Below are 17,146 nucleotides of genomic sequence, written 5' to 3'. Positions count from 1 at the left end.
TATTTGACAGACAGAGATCACAAGAAGGGAGAGAGGCAGGCAGAGAGAGTGCAGGAAGCAGGCTCACCGCTGAGCAGAGAGCCTGATGCAGGGCTCGATCCCAGGACCCTGGGATCATGACCCAAGCTGAAGGCAAAGGCTTTAACCCACTGAGCCACCCAGGCGCCCAAAAAGGTAAATCTTTAAAAAAGAAAAAAGAAAGTATCAAAGACCCGAAGCAAGATTTGTTTATGTGCATTATATCCATCAGTATTTACTATATGGAAATTAATACGAAAAAAAATTTCAGAGAGGCAGGCAGAGAGAGAGGAAGGGCAATAGGCTCGCTGCCGAGCAGAGAGCCTGATGTGGGGCTCGATCCCAGGACCCAGGGATCATGACCCGAGCCGAAGGCAGAGGCTTTAACCCACTGAGCCACCTAGGTGCCCCAATACTGAAATTTTTAAGAAGTATTGATATCTAAATAACAATAATAAAGCTACTGTTGTTGACATAAGTATTTTTCATAAAAACGTATGTTTATTTTCCATCACAGAAACATTTTAGTTAGAAAAGTGACATTGTTTTCATTTTTCACATTTTATGTTGCCTAATAGACTGTTGCTGAATTCTTCCCTAGTTCTGTACTCAGTCTGGCCAGTAGGTTGTTTGGATTTAAGTCTGTGAAGAAGAGTCTTCACATAGAATTGGGAAAGGGAGTATGTTAGTAGTCTTTTTAGCTACTTGTGACTATTCCTTGTTGATATTGTAGTGAAGAAAATGAACAAAATGAAAACTTGGTTGTGGAGTCTGAAACCATGCCACTGAACTTTTTGTACAGTCTTATTAAAACCTATTGGTCTAGGGGTGCCTGGGTGGCTCAGTGGGTTGAGCCTCTGCCTTTGGCTCAGGTCGTGATCTTGGGGTCCTAGGATCAGGCCCCACGTCAGGTTCTCTGCTCAGCTGGGGGCCTGCTTCTCCCGTCTCTCTCTGCCTGCTTGTGATCTCTCTCTGTCTCTGTCAAATAAATAAATAAAATACTTTAAAAAAAAAAAAAAAAAGGACCTCTTTGGCTACCTTACATTCACTGACGCATGGTTTTGTAATATTTAGCCTTTGGAAAATACTGGTTCACTGACTTAAGCAGATGTTCCAGATATTGTCATATTTCATGGACAGTGTTGTCACATGCTGTATAGCCTCTGGAAAAATCTCTAGTGCACTTGTGAGAGAATAAATGGAAAGGAAAACACCTTAGTAGTACAAAAGTAGTGTCACCTCTCAGATCCTTAGAGGGAAGCCACTGGGGCTCTGGACCACCTGGGAGAACTGCTGGCTAGAACTTCTGTATATCCTTCACCTGAGATTCAGACTCACCAGTTCTTTATTCTTTGTCCTGTTTGTTGTTTCATTCTCTCTGTATACGTGTGTAGATTTTTTTTTTTTCTCTGAATCTTCTGAGAGTGAATTATAGATGGGCCCCTTTATCCCTAAGCATTTCAGCATATATTTCCTTAGAATAGTGTTTTGTAGAATGCACCTCCGGTTTTCTGTTTTTTGTTTTTTTTAAGATTTTATTTATTTATTTGACAGAGAGAGAGATCACAAGTAGGCAGAGAGGCAGGCAGAGAGAGAGAGGGAGGCAGGCTTCCCACGAAGCCCAGAGCCCGATGTGGGGCTCGATCCCAGGACCCTGAGATTATGACCCAATCGAAGGCAGAGGCTTAACCCACTGAGCCACCCAGGTGCTCATGCAACTCAGTTTTATGTCATGTATTCTGGGCATGACTACCACAAAAACTATATTTTGTTTTCAGTGTGTTGTATCAGGAGGCATGGTTAATGTCCGTATTGGTGAAGTTGATGTTGATATTTTGGTTCAGTGATACCTGGTTCTCTTACCATATAGCGGTGATAATTATAGTTAAATATGGTAATAATTATTATTAGATTAATAGATTAGATTATTGTTAAATTAGAAATTAGTGGGGAAGGGACGCCTGGGTGGCTCAGTTGGTTAAGCAGCTGCCTTTGGCTCGGGTCATGATCCCAGCGTTCTGGGATCGAGTCCCACATCGGGATCCTTGCTCTGCGGGGAGCCTGCTTCTCCCTCTGACTCTGCCTTCCACTCTGTCTGCCTGTGCTCGTTCTCGCTCGCTCTCTCTCGCTCGCTCTCTCTTTCACAAATAAATAAATAAATAATCTTAAAAAATTCTAATTTAAAAAAAAAAAGAAATTAGTGGGGAAATACTTCAAGATTATATAAGGTATCTTCTTCATCATACTTTGAACCACTACTTTTACCATCTGTTGATAATTTTGTAGCTCTGTCATTCCCTCTTTGTTTCAGTTCTCTCCACTTATTAATTCATGGTTATCTTATTCATTGGCTTCAGTTCCATACCTGCCGTTCTGTATTTGATGTTCAAGTTGTCCTGGGTTTTCTAATGGGAGCCTCTGTGACATGTCCCCACTAATTTTGAGCAATTCCTTACTTTTTGGCACTGGACGCTCCAGGCTTATAGTATGTTCCCTGTCCCAGACTTAGAGCAGCCATTTCTCCAGGGAGCCCTGGTTCCTTTTAGTTATTTTGTGTGTGTGTTTTAAATGTTCCTCTTTATTTGGTTTTGGCTCAAAGCAAAAGCTATTTTGGGTTACAAGAATTTGGGGAATAATCTTGAAATTCAACCTAAGTTTATCATAGTTGCAGATCGGATCATTCTGTGTTTGATTTTCAAAAAAAAATTTTTCCCACTGTGTTTCTCTAAACTTTAATATTTGGCTGAATTTTTTTTCCTCTGTTCATTTATCATTATACCTTGCATTTTCCATAAAATTCAACTTACACTCCTTGGAGAGCTATGTTTTTTACACTGTTGTATGATTTAGACAGATAATTATTACAAGTCTTTTCATAGAATTCCTTTAAAAGAAAAATTATACCTAAAAATTGAATAGAAAAAGACGACAAATACAAATTAGTAAAATACGTTGGAGCCAGCACACACCACACACCCCATAGCCCCGTTAGAGATCAAGGATTTTCAGCCTAACTTTTTTGAAAATGATTTGCAAAACGGACAAAGAAACTCTGGAAGTATAGCAGTGACTCTGAGTGCCTTGAGTTGGTCTCCAGGTTTTTCAAAATAAATAAATTGGCCACAGATGTCCTAAAGCAAGGGATATTAATGTTTTTTCCTTTTGCCAGCTTTAGCTTATATGGTTGCTCTCTTTCAAATCATTTGAGGAAAGGAATGAAGTATACTTTGGAAATTCTCATTTATTAGTAAGTTAATCAACTTTGAAGAGAGAAATAAAATCAAGTAATCTTCGTTGTCCAACAACTTAGAAGAAAGCCAAATTATTATTTGTATCTGCACACTCTCTTCTCTTATTTCTGAATTATAGAGCCAAAGGAGAAGGTAAAATTCCTGTCAGCCATGTACCTGTTCTGTAGGAGGATCTCACTGTGTCCTGTAACATTACATATATTCTCAGTCTTTTCTCCCTTCCCACTACAGGGCTATACCAAGTCCATTGATATTTGGTCTGTAGGCTGCATTCTGGCAGAGATGCTGTCCAACAGGCCCATCTTCCCTGGGAAGCATTATCTCGACCAGCTGAACCACATACTGGGTAAGGTTACCAAACATTTTAGGAGCTAGATTTACTCAGTTCACCTGCCACAGTTTACATAAGAGTCATTTCATGAAACTAGAATAGTTCTGACATCCCTTTAACCTATGAGTCTGTAATCTTGCTTGATTCCAAATATTAAGGATCCTTGTGAAAACTTTTAAGAAAGGTAAGCATGGGGAGATGGTAAGAAAACAGTTATCAGGGTCCATTGTGTCCACAGCCAGAAGGTCAGTCGGCCTGAGTCTGTATAATTAACAGCTCATTATTTTATCTGATAGGTATTCTTGGATCCCCATCACAGGAAGACCTGAACTGTATAATAAATTTAAAAGCTAGAAACTACTTGCTTTCTCTTCCACACAAAAATAAGGTGCCATGGAACAGGCTGTTCCCAAATGCTGATTCCAAAGGTAAATATTATTTTATTGATTATTTTTCTTAGACTTAATTTTTTGCTTGCTTGTTTTATTAGTTAAATCATTAGGTCACTGGCCTGAAAAGTTAAGTCTGTGGCAATTGGGTAATACCTTATTTAGTACTTACTCTTTTTTACCTTTTATTTGCAAGCAGGGGCAGTAGGGTACAGGAATTTATGAATGATTGTATAGTTTTCCACCTTTGCTTTTATTTTTATTTTATTCTTTTTTTTTTTAAGACTTTTCTTTATTTGAGCAAGAGAAAGAGAGAGTGCAGGAGTTGGAGGAGCACAAGGAGAGGGGCAAGCCGACTCCACACTGATCATGGAGCCTGACGTGTGGCTTGATCTCACAACTCTGAGATCATGACCTGAGCCAAAATCTAGAGTCATACACTTAATCAACTGAGCCACCCAGGCATCCCTTATTTTATTCTTTTTTGTAGTATGCTCTACACCCAACATGGGGTGCAAACTTAAAATCTTGAGGTCAGGGGTCACATGCTCTACCCATTGAGCCAGGCAGGTGCTCCTCTTTGCTCCTTTCCAAAAAAGTTTTTTTTTCTTTTTTAAATTGTAGGTAACATACAATAAAAAATTCATTTCAGGTACACAGCATAGTGATTCTGTAATTATATACATTATGAAATGCTCACCATGATAAGCACATTACAATATTATTGACTCTATTCCCTATGCTCTGTTTTTTGTCCCTGTGACTTATTTACTTTTAGGATTGGAAGTTTGTGCCCTTTAATCCTCTTCACCCATTTTTTTTTTTTTAAAGATTTTATTTATTTATTTGACAGACAGAGATCACAAGTAGGCAGAGAGGCAGGCAGAGAGAGGGGAGGAGGAAGCAGGCTCCCCGCTGAGCAGAGAGGCCGATATAGGGCTCAGTCCCAGGACCCCGGGATCACGACCCGAGCCGAAAGCAGAGGCTTTAACCCACTGAGCCACCCGGGCGCCCCCTCTTCACCCATTTTTGTCACTCCTCAACCCCCGTCCTCTTTGCTACTTTTTTTTAAAGAGTTACCAGTATTCATTCATTCTTTCTTTCTTTCCTTCCCTCCCTTTCTCCTTCCTTCTTTCCTTTCTTGAGAGAGCACACATGTGTGCAAGCATGTAGGGCATGGAGGGGCAGAGGGAGAGAGAGACTTTTAAGCAGGTTACAGGGTTCGATATCATGACTGAGATCATGACCTGAGCCAAAATCAAGAGTAGGAAGCTTAACCAATTGAGGCACCTAGGCACCCCGAAAGTTATCAGTATTATTGCCTATGTCAGTTTCTTCAACAAATGATGCAGGAAGAATTAAACATCTATACCGCCCCCAAATAAAAACCTAAAAATGGAACATAGGCCTAAATATAAGGCCCAAAACTATTAAGCTTTGAGAAGAAAACAGAACACAATCTTCATGACCCCAGGATAAACCAAGATTTCTTAGATAAAATACCAAGAGCCCTCATCCATAAAAGAAAGAGGCAATGTATTTCATTTTACCCTTTTACATTTTAAGTTACCTTTGTTTAATAATTATGTTATCTTTTATCCCCATTTAGCATGTGTCTGTTAAATATATTAGGTGGTTGGGTTGTTTGGTTTTTAATAGCTGGCTGTTTTAAAAAACTTTATACTATTACAAAATTGTGGTAGGCAAAGTAATGACCCCCTCCTCAAAGATGTCCACATCCTAATCCCGAGGATCTGTGAATATGTTAGGTGACATAGCAAAGAGAAATTAAGGTTACAGACGGAATTAAGGTTGCTTATCACCTGATTTTAAGAAGAAGGAGATTGTGGATTATCTCAGTGGTCCCACTGTAATCACAAGGGTCCTTCAAAGTGGAAGAAGAAATCAGAATTTGAAACCAGAGAGAAGAAAGCAGCTTGCCAGCACCTTGGTGCTTGTTCTTCCACAGCTTTATCTTCATACATATCTATATTTTTACCTAAAATTTCCTTTCTATAAATATTTTTTTTTAAAGATTTTATTTATTTATTTGACAGAGAGATCACAAGTAGGCAGAGACGCAGGCAGAGAGAGAGAGAGGAGGAAGCAGGCTCCCTGCTGAGCAGAGAGCCCGATGCGGGACTCGATCCCAGGACCCTGAGATCATGACCTGAGCCGAAGGCAGCGGCTTAACCCACTGAGCCACCCAGGCGCCCTAAATAATTGTTTTATAAGCTAACATTTTTGGTAAAAATTCAGAAGTTTTAGGAATATTCAACTAAAAAGGTAAAAATCTTTTATAATTCCCTAAGGGTCACTGTTAATAGATTGTGTTTGAGTGTCCTTCCAGGTTAGTACATAGATCTGGCTTTTCTTTAATGATTTTAAAACATTTCATTCAGGGGCACCTGGATGGCTCAGTCCGTAGATTATGCAACTCTTAACCTCAGGGCCATGAGTTCAATCTCCATGTTAGGTGTGGAGCCTACTTAAAAACAGCAACATTTCATCAATCTTGGAAATTCAGCTTTTTCTAACTTTTGCTACTGTGTGTGTTTCTTTGTTTACTTTAGTAACTGTCAGCTTAGATGTTGAATTTGTTTTATGTACTAACCTGAGCCAAGGTTCAGAAACACTCTGTTGTCTAAAATAGAATTTGTTTTGGGGTGGCTCAGTCATTAAGCATCTGCCTTTGGCTCAGGTCATGTCCCCAGGGCCCTGGGATCGAGCCCCGAGTCAGGCTCCCTGTTCAACAGGAAGCCTGTTTCTCCCCCTCCCACTTCCCTACTTGTGTTCCCTCTCTCGCTGTCTCTCTCTCTCTCTCTCTCTCTGTCAAATAAAATCTTAAATAAAATAAAATAAAACTGAATTTATTTTGGGTATTAGAGGAACTGTCTTTTAAAATCTTTGATATAAAGGTAGTGTATTATCATGGGCGACAGTTTGGAAGTATAGAAAGAATAGGTAAAAGAAACACCCTTAATTACCAGAATCCCAAAGTAACCTTTAACATTTGCTGTTCCAGGGTGTGTGCAGCTTTTACCTATTTAGTTATACTTTTGTAATTACGTAATGCATTATAATTATAAGATTTTTAAAAATTATACTTTCAAGTGCATTGCATGTGTTACTGATTAGATTGGTTTGTATTCTGTATTGTCCCAAGCATGTTACCTAAATCTTATTTCCTAAGTTGCCTTTTTTTAAGAGGTGGATACATAACAAAATTGCATAATTAAGACTTTATAATAGGGGCAACTTGGTGGCTCAGTGCGTTGGGTCTCTGCCTTTGGCTCAGGTCATGGTTCCGGGGTCCTGGGATCGAGCCCTGTGTCGGGCTCGCTGCTCAGCGGGGAGCCTGCTTCCTCCTCCCCTCTCTCTGCCTGCCTGTCTGCCTACTTGTGCTCTCTGTCAAATAAATAAGTAAAATCTTTAAAAAAAAAAAAAAAGACTTTGTAATAAGTAGATCTCCAGGCTTCCCTCCTGTTTGTTTACTCACTTTTTTATTGTTAGTTGTGATTTGTATCAAATTATTTGAGATTTTTATTTAGCTTACTGTCCTTAGGTTAAAGCTATGAACTCTGAGATTTGTTCATTTAGATAACAATAAACGTTACTAAAATTCAGGAAGTTAATTTTGAAATGTAGTCCTTGGGTAAAAATAGTGACGCAGGGAGGGACTATAACTAGAATAAAGAAAGGGGGAAATGGGAGTTGGTAGTGCCAGAGTGAGCTGTGTAGCATCATGTGTTCGAAACTGGAGCTTTCCAGCCAGAGCTCCTAGTTTCTGTTCATAGCCCAGCTACTTCCTAGCTGTGTGAACTTTAAACAAACTACTTAACCTCTCTGGGCCTCAATTTTTCCCATTTACTTATTTACTTATTTATTTATTTAAAAAAAATTTTTTTAAGATTTATTTCTTTATTTGAGAGAGATCGTGCCTGTGTGTCGGGGGAGGGGTAGAGGGAGAGACTCTCAAGCTGAGAATCTTTGCCCTGAGCTCAAAGTCTGATACAGGGTTCAATCCCAGGACCCCAAGACCCATGACCTATGCTGAAATCAAGAGTCAGAGGCTTAACCTACTGAGCCACCCAGGTGCCCCTCCTGTTTATAAAATAGTTAGTAGTAGGACCTGCATCACAGGGTTATATAAAAGTCCAGACCACTGGAATTTGTAGGTCTGGATTCTGAGATCTCAAGACTGAATTTTTTTCATTAATGTATCTTGGAGATCTTTCAGTATCCCTAGTTATGAAAAGTGGTACATAGTATTCCCTTGTAGTGATGACTCAGAGTGTCTTTAACTAGTCTCATATTGGACATTGAAGTTCACTTTAGTTATCTGTTACCGTGTAACAAACTACTCCACAGTCTGGCACCTTATAAGACCACCATATATTTGTTCCTAAGTCCATTGACCCAGGCACAGCCTAGTGGGTCTGCTCATCTTGCTCCAAGTTGCATGGTCTGAGGTGGCCTCACCATATCTTACAGTTGCTTCTCGTTTATGTCATTTCCTGTCATCTTACAGTAGACCCAACTGGGCTGCTTCTGATGGCAGAAATATTCCAAAAGAGAAAGAACAGAAACTGCAAAGTCTTAAAATAGCAGACACTTCTGTAGCAATCTGTTGGTCAAAGCAAACTACAAGGTCAGCCCAAATTCAGTTGGTGGAGAAATAAATCCACCCATTGATGGGAAGAGCTGCAAAGAATTTTTGGCCATATTTAATCTGCCACCAGGTTGTTTTTAGTTTTTTACTATAACATACATAAATTCATTATTTAATAAATAGATCTGAGTGTTCTGTGCCATTGGGGTTCCAAGGCCCTGGACTTAGAACAGCAATAAAACTGATTACCTGCCTGCAGGGAGCTAATAGTCTGAATCTGTACAAAAATGACATAAATAGATGAATGTAAGACTTCAGGGACTCACAACACTAAAATTCTGAAGCGGAAACACTGGCACTTTTAAGTCCGGTTAATGATAGTTTTTAAAAAAAGGAAATGTAAATATCTCAAATATGAGGGAAAAGGTATTCATTTTTATTATATGAGGTGTGAACATTGAAAGATCGGTAATACCCCCCCCCCTTAAAAAAAAAAAAACACACTCGTAACAGTAGAAGAAAGCATCAAAAGTTTGATGACCAGGGCACCTGGGTGGCTCAGTGGGTTAAAGCCTCTGCCTTTGGCTCAGGTCATGATCTCAGGGTCCTGGAATAGAGCCCCACATCGGACTCTCTGCTCAGCAAGGAGCCTGCTTCCTCCTCTGTTTCTCTGTCTGCCTCTCTGCATTCTTGTGATCTCTATCTGTCAAATAAATTTAAAAAAAAAAAAAAAAGTCTAAAAAAAAGTTTGATGACCAGGGCACCTGGGTGGCTCAGTGGGTTAAAACCTCTGCCTTTGGTTCAGGTCATGATCTCAGGGTCCTGGAATAGAGCCCCACATCGGACTCTCTGCTCAGCAAGGAGCCTGCTTCCTCCTCTGTTTCTCTGTCTGCCTCTCTGCATTCTTGTGATCTCTATCTGTCAAATAAATTAAAAAAAAAAAAAAGTCTAAAAAAAAAGTTTGATGACCCACCATGTGGTCAAGGCTGTGGGAAAAAACAGATGTTTTCAGAGACAGCTGATAGCATGTAAATTGGTTGAGTCTCTCTGGAGGGCAGTTTGGGAGTTCTGTACATCTTTTGTTCCAGCAGTCTTTGGGACCAACCAAATGGAGAAGTGACATTTTAATTTGTTTTCTTTAATTAGACTGAGAAGGGACACCTGGCTGCCTCAGACAGTAGAGCATGCAACTCTTGATCTTAGGGTTCTGAGTTCAAGCCCTATGTTTGTGTAGAGCTTAGTTTATAAAAAAAAAAAAAAAAAAAAAAGCCTGAGATTGAATATTTTTCACATATTTGTTAGAAATTTCTGATTGCTGAATCCTTTGAACAGTAGTATTGTAGATTTTTCTTCAAAGGAGTGTAGCTTAGGATTCTCTCCAAAATTACTCCAGTGAGGGGGAAGAAATTATTATTCAACAGATGGTACTGGGCTAGTTGAATAACTGTTTGGAAGAAAATGAATTTAAATCATTACTCATACTTCAAAGTGAATTCCAAAAAAATTGATGATCTAATACGTTTTAAAAAAATCATGGCATTAAAAGCCAACGATACTTAGCATATTCAGTATTTTAGAGAAAGACTATCTTCCGAGGCTGTAAAAACATACAAGAAAACAAACATAAGAGAAAAATAGTAGATTTGATCACATAAGGTTTAAGACTTAAAATAGATTAGCTAGGTCAGGTGTGAGCAATAGGTATAAAATGTTCCAAATTGAAAAGCATTTGATGGATCCCTATCCTAAAACTATTAATGTTAAGGCAGCTTAGCACCGTGGTTTAGGTTGTGCTCTAGAATTGGCCCCTGAATTCAAATGGACCCCACCACCTCAAATCTTTGACTTCGGACAAGTAATTTAACTTCTCTGTCTCACAATTTCCTCATCTCAAAATTGGAACAAATTGCATTTCCCACCTCATAGGGTAAATTTGGGAGAGTTACATGAATTATTAGTTTATTGATGTTGGACTCATCATTAATATTAGTTGTGCCTGAAGAACAGAGAAATCTAAGACCTCAATGGATAAATAAATGAGCAAAGGATAAGAACACAATTTACATGAAGAAAGAGGTGAGGAAAGTAGGAAGAACGTTTTAGAGAGTGGCAGTTGAGACTTTGATTTGGGCATATTAAATTTAAGGACACCTAAAGGCTAAATGTTAATTGAATCGTTGAGGTAACTGTGCTGCCTCTGCTTAAAGGAATATCATAAAGTCACTAAAAGTGATTCTTAACAAAGTTTTTATAGCATAGGAAAATATTAATGAACAGTATTTACTGGGGAAATAATATAGCATTTTTTATATAAGGTATGATCTCAGCTATGTAAAAGAACATGCAGAGAAAAATTCTAAAAAATACTTCAGAAGATTCAGTGTTACATTGAGCGATGGGGTTGTGGGTGCTGAGAGATGGGATCTTGGATGACTCATTTATGGACTAGAGGGTCAGCTGTTTAAGGCTTTCTTGGTTCCACTTCATAAGAACCTACTGCCAACAGCTTAGGCCTGAAGGAGGACTGTACTGGCTCTCATAACTTGACAGGTCCCGTGATGTTTGGATTCCAGGGGATAGCCACTTTGACAAGAAATCTGGACCTCTTGCCTTCTTCTCTGATGTCTTTATTGTTAGCTCTTTTCTTGTGGTGACAAGATGGCGACCCAGCAGCTCCTGGTCACATTGACCTGTTTCCTGATAGTTTCAGCCCCACTGTGGGACTCACGGCTTCTTTGTACTCATCCCTGACCACTCTTTGTGGCCAAGGGAATCAAGTTGAAACGTGGCTAAGCTATTGTCACCATTCTCATGGCACAACCAGGAAGTGTGGGTGAGCCTGAGATCTTCCCATGGCAAGCGCAGCTCCACAGAAAATGAGGGGCAGTGGGCCCTGACAGGAAAGCCAAGAGTTCTTTTCTTCTTGCATCTGTTTATTTTTTGAAATTAAGAAAGTGCAGTTCATGTAAGAAGTCTGTCTCCTTTTCTCAGATAACCTGTTTGAAGAGCTTCCAGACTCTTGCTGCATCTGTAAATACATATATTAGTTGTGAATGGGTCATAAGCTAGATACTTTTACTGCCTACAGAGAGTTGTATTTATCAGTCTGCTTTGGAATCATACAGGAGGTTGAGAGGGTAAGAGGAATGATGTCTCAGAGCTTGAGAACACAAACCTTCAATGGCCAATGGAATAGAAGTAGGAACTCTTGAAAACTGGAAAGAATGATGGACAAAGAAAATAACTAGTGCATATTTCACAGAAGCAGTAGATGGCATCATGAGAAAGTGGACATGCTCAGCAGTCTCCATGGAACAGAGGCTTCCAGCTAAGGGATCATTGGTGACTGGATAAAAGTATTTGAGGGGCACGTGCATGGCTCAGTTGGTTGAGCATGGGACTCTTGGTTCAGGCTTAGGTCATGATCTCAGGATTGTGAGACCGACTGCCAGGCTCCGTGCTCAGCTGGGAGTCTGCTTGAGATTCTCTCTCCCTCTCCACCCCTCCCCCAACACATGCATGCTTGTGCTCATGTGCTCCCTCTCTCTCACATAAGTCTTTAAAAAAAAAAAAAAAGAACTAGTTGAAGCACTCAGTGTGAATGGGAAGTTTGAAATGGAAATTGCAGACAGAAACAACTGGTCCAGATGAGGGGGAGCTGGGCTACACAGTGGGAGATTTGACTTCGATCAGGGAGAGAGTCTCCTCTTTCTGCAGTAAGGACATGTGTGAATCTGGTAGAAGGACATCCAGGAGGGTTGCTCCTGGGGACCTCTGTTTTCTCAGCACCCTCAGTAATACCTGCACAGAGTAACGAGGTTCACAGGGCAGGAAGGGTATGATTCAAGCTGTGTGAGTTGGGAAGAATCTTAGACTAGAAAAGCACCTGAGCAGAGGTGCCCCCAGAACATTGGGAGGCCTTGTTAAGATTAAAAATCTTGAGTTTGGGGGTGCCTGGGTGGCTCAGTGGGTTAAAGCCTCTGCCTTCAGCTCATGTCGTGATCCCAGGGTCCTGGGATTGAGCCCTGCGTCGGGCTCTCTGCTTAGCAGGGAGCCTGCTTCCCTTCCTCTCTCTCTCTGCCTGCCTCTCTGCCTACCTGTGATCTCTGTCAAATAAATAAATAAAATCTTTAAAAAAAAAATCTTGAGTTTGTATGATACACAGTTCTCTGTAGTATGTTCCTTAGACCTCTGAGGTCCTCCACAAGTCCTTTCAGGGTGTCCATAGGGTCAAAACTATTTTCACAGTAACACTAAGGTGTTCTCACACTTTCTCTGTGCTGCCAGCTGCACTCTTGGTGCTGAAGCAGTGGTGAGCAAGACTGCCAGCACCTCGACCCAGGACAAGGCAGTGGCAGTGTCATGCCCTAATAGCCAAAAACCAGTGCCAACTGCACCTAAGAATGTCCCTGACAGAGCAGTAAAAAGTACTTGCTTTGTTAAATCTCGTCCTTCTCACACGTTTTGTGCACATTGTGTGTGACAAAATGAGAACATAGACACATAGATCATGTCTGCCACATGCCAAATGCAGTGGTTTTTCCTCAGAGAAAAGTGCTTGTACAGTTTGAACTGTGACTGAACTAACTGCTTCTTAAGATCAATCATCAGTAGGTTTTAAGAGCAGGATTCTAAGACTGGGAAGTTTGAGAAGCATTGTTGCAGTGGCACAGTTTGAACAGCTAGGTCTTTTTCTCTGGCCCTACTCAGAAATTCAGGCTGAGGATGGGAGTGACAGGTTGCAGCCTTGATCTTGGATGAGAGTTTTGCTGGATAGGTGAGATGGACCCGCAGTGATGCTGTGGAGAGCCAGTCATATGACTCACCCCAGGGTCTGGGCTGAGATGGGAAAGAAAAAAGGCTGAAGGACCAGATGGGCAGAGCAGGGTCATGTTGCTGTGTACCCACTAAAGTTAAAGAGAAGGTATGGGGTTCTAGGAGGCTACCAAGGAGAGTCAGGGATCGTGGTCAGATTTAACCCCAGCCTTGAAGGGACTTCCAGCCTTTTAGGGGAAATAAAACCTGTATCCAAGGAAGCATATGCACAGGCAGAATGATTCATGCCATCTGAGTGGTGCCAGTGGATTGCTGTGTGACGTGGGAGGAGGGAGGCTGGGCACTCTGACTGTGGGATCAGCACCTGCCAGCTGCTTCCCGTTTCTCTCCTTTTCCCCTTCTGTAGCTGTGAATAATGCAGAAATAGCACTAGCAATAAAAGGAAGCTGGAGATCCAGTTATTTTTCAAGTAGCAGAAAAAAGCTATCTTCCTTTGCGATTTTTGCCTATAGGTTTAAGGGCCTAGAATTCAACTTGAGAGAACGAAAAGGTCTATTTTAGAGCCGCTTAAGCTGCCAAATACCAGCTGCCTTGAAGTGCTTCCCTATTAGTATCAACAAGGTTTGGAGGGGGAAAGTATGCCCCAATGGCTTAGAAATAATGCTGTTAAGATCTGACTTGTGGTCAGACCTTCCTGGATTTTTCCTGACAGATGGTGTCTAATTGGACAAAAGGCCAAATGACTTCTCATCCCTCAAGAAAGTTCTTGGGGAGAGGTTCCTGGATGGCTCAGTTGATGAAGTGTTTGACTCTTGGTTTTGGCTCAGGTCATGATTTCAGGGTCATGAGATTGAGTCCCACATCAGGCTCTGCGCTCAGTGTGGAGTCTGCTTGGGATTCTGTCTTTCCCCCCTCTGCCCCTGCACGCACACGCACGCACACTCTCAAATTTATAAATAAATCTTTTAAAATTCTTGGGGAATGTCTCAGTTCTTTTATGGTAGCGGGGAGCAGTCAGTGGTTGGGAACAGTAGATGGGATAGGTTTATTATCTGGGTTACAGATAGTAGGACTGGAATGTGCAACAAGTCTGAAAAACTGGTATGTCATGTGTTCATATATCTGCCTGGGGTTCTGTGGGGCCTGGCATTAAGGCCAGAGGTACCTGAGTTATTGACCATTGTGCTGTACTATCCTGACTTTGGAGAGAGCCGCCTCTGAAACCTAGGCTGTTCATGGACCCTGAGACCTCGCATTATGGCAGTGGGGATGTAGATCTTTCCGGTCCTGACAGTGTTTCGTTCAACACCCTAAGAGCCTCCTAGATTCCTAAGAGCCTCCTCTGCTCTGAAAAGTTCTCTAGCCCACAAAGTAAAATGTCACTGTTCCCTAATTTCCTATGGTAGACTCATGTGTATTGAAAAGATGATAGGAAGGCAAAAACAGAAAACATACTATTTGTAGAAATGCACTCTGTTGGGCGCCTGGGTGGCTCAGTTGGTTAAACAGCTGCCTTCAGCTCAGGTAATGATCTCTGGGTCCTGGGATCAAGTCCCACATCAGGCTCCAGGGAGCCCACTTCTCCCTCTTCTACTCTCCCTGCTTGTGCTCTCTCTTTCTGTCAAATAAAAAAATAAAATATTTTATTTTAAAAAATATGCGCTACATAAAAAATTTTTTACAGTTTTGTGGACACGAGCAAAGTTATGTGTTGTGTGGAATATATCATGACAGTCCACAATGTGGCTTACGACATTTATCTCCCAGTTGTCTTAAAGATTGAGTGGGTGACATGCAACAAGGGAAGTCACAGGTAGGAGCCAGAGCTGAGTGCACATGCAGGCACGCACACACGCGTGCACATGCACACACATCCTCTCATGCCTGTTCTTTCAATGACCTCAGGCAGTAAGGTTCTGCCTCCCGGTGCTCTCCTGAGGTTGACTTCCTGGCACACAGCAGTTAGGCACTTGAGATTCAGATTGTGTACTGGCCTGCTGCTCTCCAGGATTGAACACAGTTTTTAGTGAGTAGATAATTAAAATGATTTTCTTTTTCCGTTCTCCTCAGGACTTAGTGATAATGTGCTGATTTGCAGATGGATGAGATCAATGACCTAATAAGTTATCACTGTAAGAAACAAGGTTTCGTTGAGGAAATGGCAATGTTTTCATCTTTGGTTTTATTTTATTGATAACTACATTCTCTAAAAATAAAAAGAAGAAGAAAGAAAACATTCTTTATTTTGCTAGTAGTTTTTCAGACTTGGAATATATTATCAGACTTGTTCCTTGGAGTTCTTCGATTTTTCAGGGGTGCCTCAGAGCTGCAAGCTAGGACTTAAGAGAGCTAGGTAGCTCCTTACCTACCCCCTGTCAAGAGCCTTCAATTTGAGGAAAGGACCTGCTACCTAAATTGGAAACCCTGTTCTGAGCATCATTAAATAAAAGCACACATTTTTTTAAAGAGCAGTAATGTCTTTTCTAGCATGTATTCTTTCTCACTGAAACCCGCTCCTGATACTAAATATAGGAACTGTTTGGTCATATTTCCCTTAACCCATGTTGCAGCCACTGTCAGCCATGACCTTTGGCTTTCTTCATGGCTTGACACTAGCTATGGAGGCCACCAGGGTAAGCCATTCATTAGCTGTCCCTCCCTCTTGGTCCTTTTGATCCCACACTTTCTGTTCCTGTACTCTATACAGGGAAGAAATGTTCAGCTGCTGACTACCAACTAGATCAAGAGAATACTTTGGGGGTGCCTGGCTGGCTCAGTCAGAAGTGCGTGTGACTCTTAATCTAGGAGTCATGGTTTTGAGCCTCATGTTGGGTGTAGAAATTAGAGATTACTTCAGTAAATAAACTTTAAAAGAGAGAGAATACTTCGTTTTGGGTCTTGGAGAAAGATGTCAAGCTGCAGAGTAGGCCAAGGGGCCCGTGCTTCACACATAGATCTCACCCAGGACCTGGAAACCACGCAGGAGGACAAGTGACCATTGTCTTCTATGGCCTTAGAGGCCTTCCATATGTGTTGAAAGATAAATTGGCCATTGCGGAGAGGACTTTTGAGTTGACTTAAGAGAAATAAATATATATCACTTTTCCTTCAGATGTCTGCAAAGCAAAATGGTGGTTTAGGAAAAGTTCAGTTTTGTAGGCAGAATTGGCTTTGAACTATGGTCTTCCATTTTCAGCATTTGGCTGATTATGTCACCTTTCTAAGTCTAGATTTGTGATTGTCAAATGGTCATAATCTCCAGAAGCCCAGGTAATAGTCACTCAGTGTGTTGGCTGTTCTCCCCATGGTGATGCTTAGTTCCATTTTTTTGTCGGTCAAGTTTACTTAAGCAGGGAATGGAAAGTAATTCAGTAAATGTTCCTTTGGCTTCTCACTACTGCAAAACCTTTCTTTTGTAGCTCTGGATTTACTGGACAAAATGTTGACATTCAACCCTCACAAGAGGATTGAAGTAGAACAGGCTCTGGCCCATCCGTATCTGGAGCAGTATTATGACCCAAGTGATGAGGTAAGACCAATACTCCTGGCTGCTTCTCCAGGGATATCTATCAGCCAGCAGCAGGCCCAACCAGGAAGGGCCCAGATATCATACTTAGACTGACCCCAAGAGGTGTATGGTGCCACCCCTGGTCCTCTCAGTAGCCCACATCATCTGCCTTGAGGAGCAGTACTGTCAGCACAGCTTGAAACCTCTCCCCACCCCACCCACCAAGCCCCTTCTATCTTGGAAAGTTTCCTCCAGGCCACC

General features: G+C 41.3%; 1 protein-coding gene across 2 annotated transcripts in view; it reads left to right on the top strand.

The window, feature by feature from the left end:
• The window catches only part of MAPK1 (mitogen-activated protein kinase 1), a 110,012-nt gene that overhangs the window by 80,290 nt on the left and 12,576 nt on the right, over positions 1-17,146 (top strand). For both annotated transcript variants that reach the window (XM_032310395.1, XM_032310396.1), the window contains exons 5-7: positions 3,501-3,615; positions 3,897-4,028; positions 16,797-16,906. In XM_032310395.1, the coding sequence (XP_032166286.1) occupies positions 3,501-3,615; positions 3,897-4,028; positions 16,797-16,906 (357 nt within the window). The remainder of the gene's footprint in view (positions 1-3,500; positions 3,616-3,896; positions 4,029-16,796; positions 16,907-17,146) is intronic.

The sequence above is a fragment of the Mustela erminea genome, chromosome 13 (genome assembly GCF_009829155.1).
Source record: "Mustela erminea isolate mMusErm1 chromosome 13, mMusErm1.Pri, whole genome shotgun sequence".
NCBI classification, from domain to species: Eukaryota; Metazoa; Chordata; class Mammalia; order Carnivora; family Mustelidae; genus Mustela; species Mustela erminea.
The sequence above is the reverse complement of the archived record's forward strand: the minus strand, read 5'-3'. Positions and strand labels throughout refer to the sequence as shown.